Source organism: Dama dama, chromosome 20 (genome assembly GCF_033118175.1).
Source record: "Dama dama isolate Ldn47 chromosome 20, ASM3311817v1, whole genome shotgun sequence".
Classification (NCBI taxonomy): Eukaryota; Metazoa; Chordata; class Mammalia; order Artiodactyla; family Cervidae; genus Dama; species Dama dama.
In genome coordinates, this window is record NC_083700.1 from 100173787 (window position 1) to 100185884 (window position 12098).

The 12098-nt window shown below is 44.2% G+C and overlaps 1 protein-coding gene across 1 annotated transcript; it reads right to left on the reverse strand.

The window, feature by feature from the left end:
• Window positions 1-1920: 1920 nt before the first annotated feature.
• ERMAP (erythroblast membrane associated protein (Scianna blood group)) lies at window positions 1921-11707 on the reverse strand. The gene is made up of 9 exons (XM_061120068.1): window positions 11623-11707; window positions 9163-9279; window positions 8466-8498; window positions 7396-7428; window positions 5285-5305; window positions 4504-4524; window positions 4382-4408; window positions 4231-4257; window positions 1921-2645 (listed from the first exon to the last, which is right to left on the reverse strand). Exons 1-9 carry the CDS (start codon window positions 11705-11707, stop codon window positions 1921-1923), a joined length of 1089 nt encoding a protein of 362 aa, XP_060976051.1.
• Between the last annotated feature and the right edge of the window lie 391 nt (window positions 11708-12098).

The window sequence follows — 12098 nt, forward strand, 5'->3', positions numbered from 1 at the left end:
CTGTGAGATACAGTAAATACTTGTTGCTTATCTATTTTATGGATTCTAGTTTATATCTGTTAATTCAGTACTCCTAATTTATGCCTCCCCCTGAAAGGGAGTTGAAAGATCAACTAATCCAATACCTTTGTCGGAGAAGCTAAACATTCCCTGGCCAAGGAACCACCTCCAGTTTCCTGAAGTCGCTGCACAGGGATTTTTCTGAGTGCTACTTAGTGAAACTTGACTTTTGTTCATCAATTCAGACACAACAAGACCACTATCCAGGATTAAGTTTTTTTTTCAGGTTTAATTTTTTAAAAATCTAATCAAATATGTAGGCTAAAATTCTACAAGCCTCTCACATTGTCAAGAATATTTCAGTGCAAAGAGAAAAAAGAGTATTGTCTTCAGAGGTAGATACACTAAATTTATAATCCCAGTTCTACCACCTTGCATTATTTCCTTCCCCTATAAAATCCCTGGCAGAATTACTGTAAGAATTAAATAAGTTAGCATATGTAATACTTCTGCCACCACAAATGTCAGTTCTGTTTCCTGTTGCTAAGTTTTCTTGGGTGCAGTGTGAACAATGTGAATCAGTTATAAGACTGGGATAGTCGCAAAAGTATGTTTGAAACTAAATACGGATGAGTGAAATATAAATTCCCCACATACACTACGACTTTATAAATGGATATAAATGAAATACTGAGAAGGCAGACTCAGAAATAAAACTGTGGCTTTATTTTTAACTGGTTAAACTCACCTGGGTGGAATCAAGGCTCTTCAAAAGCAGTCCTGTAATGTGCTTTTTGCTTACCAGCCCAAAGCCTTTCCCCACATCTTCTCATTCCCGATGAAAATAGGAGCATGCCAAATGACAAATACCAAGCTTTTATTTAAGGACTGTACAAAAGCAAACAAAAAATTCCTCTCTGAATCTCAGAGGGGATTCAAAAGGATCAGTGTAACACACGGCCTCACCCACAGCTGACTTTTCAAGGCCACACACAGCTGGGCTACTCTGTATGAAGCCTTGCTTCCTATCTTCCTGAGGGTGATCCTTAGGTTTTTCAAAATTAAGATTACAGCTACCACGTTTAAAATCCCCATACCTGGTTATCACCAAGTTAGCTTTGAAAACATTCTCTAGTGGCTCAAATGGTAAAGAATCTGCCTGCAATGCAGGTGATCTAGGTTCCATCCCTGGATTAGGAAGATTTCCTGGAGGAGGTCATAGCAACCCACTCTAGTATTCTTGCCCGGAGAATCCCCATGGACAGAGGAGTCTGGTAGGCTGCAGTCTATAGGGCTGCAAGAGTCGGACACAACTGAGCAACTTAACACGCACACATATTAGTTCCACATGTTACCAAACTATACTGTAGATAGCATCAAGGAAATAGAAAACAGTGACTTTCTTTTTTTAAATCCCTCTGGCCCTCTGCCCTATATTCCAGAAGAAAGAAGGAGGAGTATGTGATCCAAAAGAAGTTTACTTTTAAAAAGCAGTCCTTGGGGGTTAGAAGCCTGAACTGAGAAAAGGAGAAAAGTGATTCTTGATGTGATAAATAAGTCAGGACTGGGCATCCTAACTTCATAACTACAAGCCTGAGTGCAGGATGAGGCAGGATGAAGTGCTTTTAAGAAGACCCTTGAGTAGAGAGTCCCTATATCTCAGTGACACACATTCCACACCATCACCTAAACCTAATCTGATTGTTCATTTGGTTTTTAAGAATTCTTGCAGGGCAATGGAAACTTCAAGTTCCCAGAAGTTCTAAAACCGAGCCCTGGGAGAAAGGTGGTACAAGAGAAACCACAAAGGGGTCTGGGCTGGGGGAAAGGAGAGGAGATGCTTCAGAATCACTGGGCCAGGAGACTGAAATCCAGGGCACTGGGCAAGAGAGTCTGAGAATCAGGAGATGAGGCCCATCCCTAGAAAGAAGGAACCTTGAGCCCCTGAAGGGCTGGGCCAAGGTCAGAGGACCAGGACAGGATCATATCCCTGAGTGGGATGAGCTCTGATGCCTGAGCAGGGAGCAAGAAAGGGTCCACCTGCAGGGCCTCATCTCCATTAGCCTGGCCTTTTTCTTCTGTCTTGGGGACAGTTGATTCCTCTGGTTTCTGGAGTTCAGAACAGATAATTAGAGGTGCTGTGTTTTTCCCTCCATCATGAAGGCAAGGTTCAAAGAAAGGGCGGAGGGGGCCGGAGAAACTGTGGGTGAAAGTAAAGATGTGGGACTGGTTGGTTACATTGTAGAAGGAGATGACTCCTGCTTCATAGTCCAGAAAAATCCCCACACACCTTGGGGGCTCTTTCAGGCGGAAGGAGGTCTGCGGGGATGTGAGGGCCTCGTACTCATTCCCTTGATTCTGTCGCAGGAGCCAGTGTCCGTTGGCGGGTGAGGCAGTGACCTTCCCCTTCCTGCTCACTGACTCACTACACACCCCCAGGGCCCATTTGGTCTTGTCTGCCACAGACACCTCCCAGTAGTGACAGCCAGCTATGAAGTACTCGGAGCCCAGGACGCTGACAACGAAGTCAAATCGCTCGGGATTGTCGGGCACGGGCTGCCTTATGTTTCCAAGCTTCACACACTTGCGGTCCTCAGACAGGATGAGTTTGGGATGCGCTGTGTCTGGGTCCAGGGTCACAGTCACTGCAGAGAGTCACAGAGAGGTGAGGTTTTAGGAAGCTAGGTCTCTAGCGACCTCTGAGTAGCTGTGGAGGGAATAATCATCTCTAGGTCTGCAACCATGGTGCCCCCATCCCCGCATGTCCTGGAACTAAAAAGCAGTATGTTGTCCGGTCTCCTACATCTGCTAGTGGATTAAGTAAAAGAGAGAAAATTTCTCATCTGTCTGTGAAGCTGCCTTAATCCTTAAGAAATACTGCCTTTGACTTTGCTGGTCCAAAGGACTCTCACGTATGATAATAAACAAGTTTTAATGTTAGACCCAGTAGCTTGATAGCATATTGGAGCCCCAGCTCTGTCTTACACTAGTTATGTGATACTGGGCTTGTTATTCATCTCTAAACCTTCGTCTGTAAAGTGGGAATAATAGCGCACCGATGTTGGAGAGCTGTTGTGCAGATTTGATGAGCTAATGCACTAGATAATGAGTATGTGATGCTCATTTTCTTAACTAAAATTATTGCCTACAGTCATCATCTTAAAATGTTAATGTAGAGAGATAACTTCCTTAAAATTATGGATTATGAGGGTGACAATGAATCTCTTTCCTTCCCTAAGTCAAAAAACAGGCTCATTTTGGAGAGTTAAATCCACAAAATGCACACTCAGTCAAGTAGTGTGAATGAATCAGACTGGGAGAGTGAAAAGGGTTTGTGAGTTCCCAGAATGTCAATCTAGTTGACCCGGTGTTTTCTCAATGGGCCGACTCATGGATTCTATTGTCCTTGCCTAAACGAAAACCTTTTGAATGGAAGAGGGATGAGCATCTTGGAAAACGCAGGAAGGGCAGCAAAGCAGTGAAAATAACAGGTCTCATTCAAACAGCAACAAAAAATGTGATCTAGGAAAAAAATTGAAGAGATGTGCAAATCTTTTCAAATAAAACAATGAAACCTTTTTGTAGTCTACATTGTTGGGGCTTCTGCCCAACTCACTCTCTTCTCTGAGAATCACCACTCACCAAGGAAATGGATCTGCAGAGAAAGAAGGATGTGGCAGATGTGTAGAGAGAGACAGGAGCACTGACTAGCTGTCCAATAGTAGGAAAGGAAGGACTGCTCAACCTGGAAGCACCGGAGAGACTACACAGGGAAAGAAGACTGGATTTGACTACAGAAAAATAAAACACCCATGCTTCAAAAGGAATACACGGAGGAAACTAACTTGCAAATGAAAACTCAGAAACATACTGTGTGAAAAATACGGCCAAGGGTTAATATAGCAAAAAGTCTCCACAAACTGAAAAGTAGCCAGAATAGGACAGGAGCAGACAAGTCACAGAGACAAAATACAAATAACCAACAGACTTAAGAAAAATCTCACAAATCATAGAATACCCTTAAGAGGAGTAAACCAAATATTTATCAGTGCTTTAAAAGAAAGGAGACTTTCTAAATCTAAATTTGATCCTCCCAAAAGAAAAGATTTTCAAAATTTGATTAACAGATACACAGATTAGACTTAAAATTTGTTAAAATTACAGTCTGCCTTCTAAAGAAACAGAGTCATGGGCTCTCAACTGTGGATTCATCTGACGGGTGTACCTTACCAAAGTGCAGCCGGGCCCTTCTCCAGCCTGAAAGACAGAAAAAAAGGCATTGTTAAAGTGATGGAGAAATAAATGGAGACTTCCTGATACAGGGTGGGGGTGGGGAATGGTGGAAGGATGAGGGGCTGCTGGATGGGGAAGTGCATCTCACCTGAGTTTGCTGCAGCTCTTTTTAACTCTACAAAAGAAGAAACACAGAGAATGAGTTTTCATTGGAAACGGAATCAACAGAAAAGAAGATGTTATGGAAGTTATAAGAGCAGGAGTACTTACTCAGTTCTCTCCGGAGTTTCTCTAGAGAATAAAAACAATTTGACAAATCAGAATGAGGGCTTCTACATGCCTGTGATGCTCCAGTCCCATCCCAACCACACTCCTAGAGCAGATCCTTCCCCCATGACAGTGTTTCAACAGCAATGACTCCCAGCCCGGGTCCCCAGCGATAATGCAGAGGGTCAGCAAGTTCCTATGGGAGCCAAAATGACCTGCAGACTGAACGTACAACACATCTCACATAAATATATGCAACGTTGTGGGAGAAAAATAAAATATAGATTCATTTAAAACTGTTATTGAATTTCCATTAGATTTTCTAATGCATATTTTCTCAGTGTGAAATCATATAGATACGTCACATGTTTGATGATTTGGGGTAGTTGTTGTTATAACGAGGTTCTCATACATGAAAGGGTAGAGAAGCACTGCTCCTCATATATTCAGTTGAATGAGGATCCATCTACCTTGGATTCCACCTAACCAAATGTCATGCCTGAGTGATAGAAGTGTCTTCCTGATGACTTCACCTGTAGGAGGTACCTCTCTTCTTGCTAAAACATGTCCTTTTTAGAGACCAGATAACAATTGTGCAGGAAACAGGAGCAGGGAATATTTGAGGGAAAAAAAGAGGCCTTTATGAAGTCAAAAAATTCCCAACCCATATGCTTTAGGTACCCTTGTCCCCTCTCTTCTGCCCCAGGAGGTGAATCTGGGGCTCTCATCCTAAAACAAAGATGTCTGCAGAAGGTTTGGAGCACAGATGAGAAGCAGAACTTACTGAGAGCTTTATGGAGTCGTCCTAGAAAACAGAGAAAGAAGCACAAGTGAGCAGGAGGGCTCATCACGCCACCCCCCACCCCTGGTGGAAAGGATGATGATGATCCCATCAGCCCCAGTCCAGTCACATCTCCCCACGGGCAGATGGGGAAATTCACTGGTGCCGGTGCCACTTTCCGGATGACCTGGACTACCCTGACTCTGGTTCTTCTTCCCTTCTCTTTGTCTGTCTGGTTTCCTTTCCACTGTCTGTATGAATTTTTCCATATGTTTGTAACCACTGTCCATGACTGTATGCCTTGCTGCTCTTTTATAACTGTTGGGCTTCCCTGGTGGCTCAGATGGTAAGGAATCTGCCTGGAATGCAGGAGACCTGGGTTCGATCCATGGATCAGGAAGATCCCCTGGAGAAGGGAATGGCTACCCACTCCAGTATTCTTTCCTGGCAAATTCCTTGGACAGATGAGCCTGGTGGGCCAGAGTCCATGGAGTTACAAAGAGTCAGACATGACTGAACATGTACTGCATTATGCTATGCCATAGTATCTATGGTGTAAAACTAGCTGATGACCCACTGTTCACTTACTGACATGTTCTATTACTCTCTACAGTAGCCCTCCCCGAAGAACTGTGACACCAGGAGGTCTGGGACATGTGCATATGCTTCTGTGCTTTGGGGGAGTACCTTCAGCTTTTCTGGAAGGGTGGTCTGCCCACTTTCCCCCTCAGCACTGGCCCCACCACAGAGTTGAAGTTATCCATCTGAGTTTACTGTCAGGCCCTGTGCTAACGGCTGGGCATGCATTAGGTGCTGGGCATTGGGGCAATGAAGCTGAGTATGATAGAGCCTCCCAATGAGACGTTATTTTACCATTCCCACTACCAACAGCCTCCATTTATTGTGTCCTATTCTTATGATGTAGGTCCTAAATCCTCTCAATAATGTGAGGTGCATATAATGATTATTCCCATTTTACAAAGTGGTGGCCTGAGGCTCAGAGGGACATGGAAATTTGTCCAGATTATCCAGTTAGTAAGTGGCCAAGGAGGCAGGATTCACATGCAAGTCTGTCTGACTCCTAGCTGAAGGCTTTCATACTAACCCACGCTGTCCCTTCCCTTCTAGGACAGGATGGTCATTGCATCCTTGAGGCTGCATCCCACGCTTTAACCAGTCTGGAGGTGGTGAGAGGGGGGAAGGGAGGGGATGCCGAAATTATTGCATGTGGAGTCATTTCTGAGCTAGAAGACAATGATTTGTCTTCCCAGATAGACTTTCAAAGGGCAGAGTCCCACCTGCTTTTTGAACCCAGGGTTCTATCTTTTATCCTCAGTGGCCCAGAGCAAGCATTTCGTTAATGAAGACAAAATGGTAATAAGAGAAAGGTTTCAGGAATTGTAGCAGGAGGGTTTTTTTTTTTAAGTTGTCTGTTAATACTGAAAACAATCAGGTGAGAGGATTTATTATAACAATTTTACAGATGAGGAAACCAAACCTCAGAGTAGTAGTGACTTAACCCAGGCCTGTAAGTGGCAGATCTGAACCAGATGCTGCTGACTCCAGCACCTATGATCCTCCCACTGTCAATGCACCACCTCTATCAATGCAAAGTTTGTAGGGATCCTTGAGATTCTCATACATCCTGTAATGCCTTTTAAAAAAAAAAAAAAAAACTGGGACCTGTACCACACAGCCTGCAGGATCTTAGTTCCCCAACCAAGGATCAAATCTGTGCCCCCTGCATTGGAAGTGCAGATTCTTAACCACTGGACCATGAGGGAAGTCCCCCATAATACCATTTTAATATATTTTTACATAGTATATAGATCTTCTTTTTAGGTGATTGGTGGAAAAGCCAATGAATGGACCAATGAATTCTGTCCACAGAATTCTATGGGTGAGGAGTCCCCTCACCCATAGCTACCAACACTTGATACTGGAAAGCAAAGTCCAATAATACTAACAGAGGAGATATGTGTGGGGAGTGTGTGTGTGCATATACACATACACACATGTATATTGTACGTTTAACAAGTAACTGTCAGCATTTATGTAGAAGGAGAAAAAATATGCTATCTGTTCCCTACCCCTTATGCTATACATATAATTACCTTTTTCTTTTGCATGGTCTGAGAGAAGATTTTCTAGAGGAAGGAAAGTAAAAAAAAAAAAAAAAAAATGAGATTCTGTGCCATTTTCTTGAGGATCCCTGCTTCTAACGGAGGTTATGGGCTCTTGAACATATCCTCCTCCATCTCCACCTCCTCCCCCTTATCCGGGCCCTCATCACTTCTCATCAGGATGCCAGAAAGAGCGGCCCAAACTGCCCTCACATGCTGTCTCCTCCCTCTGGTCTCCTCTCAAAACAGCAGCCAAAGAGAACTTTCCGGAAGCGTAATTCTGGTCGGGATATCCTATTCACAACTTCACCACTGCTCCACGGAGAAAACTGAAGACCTTCATGTGATCCCCAAGGCCTCGCATGCTAGTCCCTGCCTCCCTCGGCAGCATCATCTGCTGCCCGCTTTCCCCGCATTCAGGCACCATGTCAGTTTCTCAGGCTCTTCTGCTGTGGGTGGTTTTCTCTTCTCTCTTCCCCCATGTCACTCCATCCTCCAGGTCAAACATCACTTCCTTTGGAAAGTCCTCTTCTGTCCCTGAAGTCTGGTTAGTTTCACCTGGTCACCACCTCTCCAGGCTTCAGAACGTCCACCTGTGGCATTTGTCTCACCATTAAATTCATGTGTACAAGACTTCCCTGGTAGCTCAGGCGGTAAATTCACGTGTACCTCTCTGACTGGATCAAAGCTTCCAAGAAGGCAAAGATTGTGTCCACTTTCACTCACCATTGTGTCACAAGCATCACCACTTAGTAGAGAATTATCAATTACTTGTTGAATGAATAAACATGTCCCCTGTGTTAGACCTACATGACTCTCCCAGAATGAGATCAAGCCATGAGTTCACAGACAACATCAACAAACACATTGGAAGGCAAGATATTACAAGAAAGAGTCATCAGAAAGTGGAAATGATGGGTTCTGATCCCCCACCTCACCACTGGCACCACCAAGGACAGCAGATGCTGGGATCTGCAGGTCCAGAATTTAGATTAGTGGGTCCTGGGGACACAAAAATGAACAAAATGGAGAAACATCTCCACCCAGCCCAGGACACTTACCTACCTCCAGTGCATGTTCATAGAGAAGCCTCTCTGGAAGGGAGAGAGAGAAATGTCAGCTTAAGGAAGGGTCTTTTCTTTTTTTTTTTTTTTTCCTAAGGAAGGCCCTTTTCTAACACCCACTCCAGTATTCTTGCCTGGAGAATCCCAGGGACGGAGGAGCCTGGTGGGCTGCCGTCTATGGGGTCGCACAGAGTCGGACACAACTGAAGCGACTTAGCAGCAGCGGCAGATTTTCTAACAAGCAGAGCCGTCCACAGGCGGCCTGAGCAGGATTTTGCTCCCTGTCACTATGAGTGTGTGACCATTAGAAAGGATTAGAGGGTCTTCAAACCATCAGATGCAGAAAGGAGTGCTGGATTATGTGACTTTCAAGATCCTTTGCAACCCTGAGAGCCATGAAATGCAACCCTATTAAGGGTTTCATCCAATGGATACAACTGGAGTTCTTAATTAATGAGAAGATTGGCATGATGTGTTATGTGCTAATTTCTCTAAAGATGAGAATTCACAGCCCCGCCCAGGAGCTTCCTATTGATCCTCTCTGCAATGTGGTCTCCGAGAGCATGGCTTTACCAGTGTTCTCCCAGACAACTTATGCATAACTGTTAGATCCGTATCGCATCCTCCCAGCCTTTCCCCAGAGAGTCTGCAGTAGTATTTCCTGCCTGTCTGGGCTCCCTTTCCAGTCAATTACCTTTTGACCTTCTTTGCTTCCAGATAATGTAAACGCCCACCATGATGAAAATCCCCAGGACAGGTAGGATCACAGCAAGAGCCACCACCGATGGCGAGAAGCTCCCTGGAGATTCGGCTGAAAGAGAAAGCACCTGTGACCGCCCACTGAGAGCTTCTCCCATGCCAGGGCCCCACTTTGAATGGCAGGTGTCTCGGGCACATCCCAACAGCCTCTGTCACCTCAAGAGGCACCTGAAGCCAAGATGGTGCTGCTTCTCCCAGCAACTCAAAGCCTGGATGACCAAGGGATGACTTTAAAGTGAGATGTTTATCTCTCAGGATTGGTTTCAGTGACCCTGCCCGAAGACAATGAGTCATACTCAGCAATTTGGACTTCCCTGATGGTCCAGTGGTTAAGTACCCTCCTGCCAATGCAGAGGACACAGGTTCAATCCCTGTTCCAGGAAGATTCCACAGGCCATAGGATAGCTAAGCCCATGCACCACAACTACTGAGCTAATACTCAGAAACTACCGAAGCCCACGTACTCTAGAGCCTGTGCTCCGCAACAGCAGAAGCCACTACAACGAAAAGCCCGAGCACCAAAACTAGAGAGCAGCCTCTGCTCACCACAACTAGAGAAAGCTGGTGGGCCGCAAGGAAGACCCAGCACAGCCAGTAATAAAGTAAATGTAGAAAAACTCAGCATCTAGGGACTTCCCTGGTGGTCCAGTGGATAAGACTCTGCGTCCAATGCAGGGGCATGGGTTCAATTCCTCATTTGGGAGCTAAGATCTCACATGTTGTGCAGCATGGTCAAATAAATTAAATTAAATTTAAAAAGAATATAAATATAAATATAATATAATATAAATATAAATATAAAAGGTATAAGACAAGACAAAAAACAAAACAAAACAAAATCAGCACCTAAACCACAATCTCACCCTACCCTATACTGAAAAACTACCTAGAGACTTTGGAGAACTGGAGGCGCGCCCTCAGGAATCCCCTATCATCTTGTGAGCACCCACCTGCTTCCCCTTTAAATCCTCATTCCGGGATAGAACAGAGTCAGTGAACTCTTTGCCCTGAGCCTTATTGGCCAGGGCAAACCAATTTCTATAGAGCTACAGCAGGAAGCCGAATGTCTAGGCAGGAGAGAAAGGAGAAAGGAGAGACAACGTGGAGAAGGAAATAACAGCAGAAGAGGCTTTATGTCAAGTGGCAAAGAGCATAAGCTGGATGCAAGTCTTTCGCTCACCACTGCGTGACCCCAGGCCAGAGACTGAGGCTGACCAAGCCTCGCCTGCCAACTCTATTCCACTGGGTTCTTGGGACATTTAATGAGATCCGGCACTTAGCTCTTAGTGAGAGACAGTGGCAGTAGTAAGAGAAGGGGGGGACAGATAGAAAAGACAAAAGAGATTGGCAGAGGTCCATGACTCCTCCCCATCTGGGACCCAAGACCACAGTCTTTCTTGGCTCTAAAACCACTCAGCTCTGCCACAGGGCTCCATGTTTCAAGAATCTTTAAAAGAGTCATACCATTTTGACCTATTAATTCTACTTCCAGAAACACATTCTAAGAAAACAATCAGAATCATTTCCCAAAATATGTGCTAAGATATGCATTGTACCATTTATTATAATATAAGGAAAAAATGGAAACCTTCAGATGTCTAGAAATGGAGATCTGAATAATTGTGTTATGCCATAACCACACAATGAAATACTATGCAGCCCTTAAAAATCATGCTGCAGAGAATGACTTAAGGACGTGGGTGAACAATGTTCATGACATTGTAAGTGGAAGGGAATAAATAAACCTGAGCAGAAGAATACATACACATAAACACATGAACACTCAGAGATATACACATATAAGAAAGTCTTCAAAGAAATCCCTTCACTATATACATATATATATATGTATATATGACATAGTGTATATATATATATATAGTGTATACACGTATATGTAGTGTATAGACATATATATGTCTATATATATAGATCTATAAAACTGATTCACTCTGCTATACATCTGAAACTAACACAACATTGTAAATTAACTATATTTCAATTTTTTTAGTGGTTAAAAAAAAAGAAATGCCCCCAAATGTTAGCAGTTGTTCTTTCCAATTTATGAGATTCTAGGCCATTTAGGGGTTTATTTAAAATGTTCTGTATTTTTTCAAATTGTCCACAATAAACATTTGCTATTGATAGCATTTTAAAAATCCAGAATTGCTTTCTCAAGTTTCAACTAGCATAGGAGTTTTCTCTGGAACCACCAGGGACTTCAGGCTTTTTTCCTACCCTGCGTTTATCTCCTATGACCATGGCTACGGTCTTCTCTTGGCCGAGGGCCATGCTGCAGACAGCGCAGTACACGTTCCCCAGAGTGCTGTCCCTGACTCTGTTGGACCCCTTTGCCCAATGTCCCAGGCAGGGAAAGAGGGTCAGAAACTCTTACCTGACATGTGCAAAGGCAGCTGGAGGAAGACCAGTGTGATGAAGCATCTGGAGAGCCAGGAGCCTGAGCAACTTGACATCTTCATCCAAACTAGGAGCACAGACACAGGGAGACATCCAAAAGAGTCAGTGAGCTTGATGTGAGAAAGGGTACCACCCAGCAGGTGAGGCAGAGATGGAGGTTGCATAGAGTATGCTCTGGTGTCACAGAAACCAGGTGTCTAATCCCAGCTCTGCTGCTTAGCTCCATGTAAGCTGAGTCTCTGGGACTCAGTTTCTCCATCTTTGAAATGGGTATACTTACCATGCCTCCTGGCAAGATTATTATGAAGACTGAAGGAGGCTGGCAACACAGAGGCTGGCATCGTGGCTAAGTCTATAAATGCCTTTAGTGGGGACAGGAGGGTGAGACACCAGCTATGATTTAGACGGCACAGGGAGGAGTCTGGAAGAATGAGAACTTATACCCAGAACTAG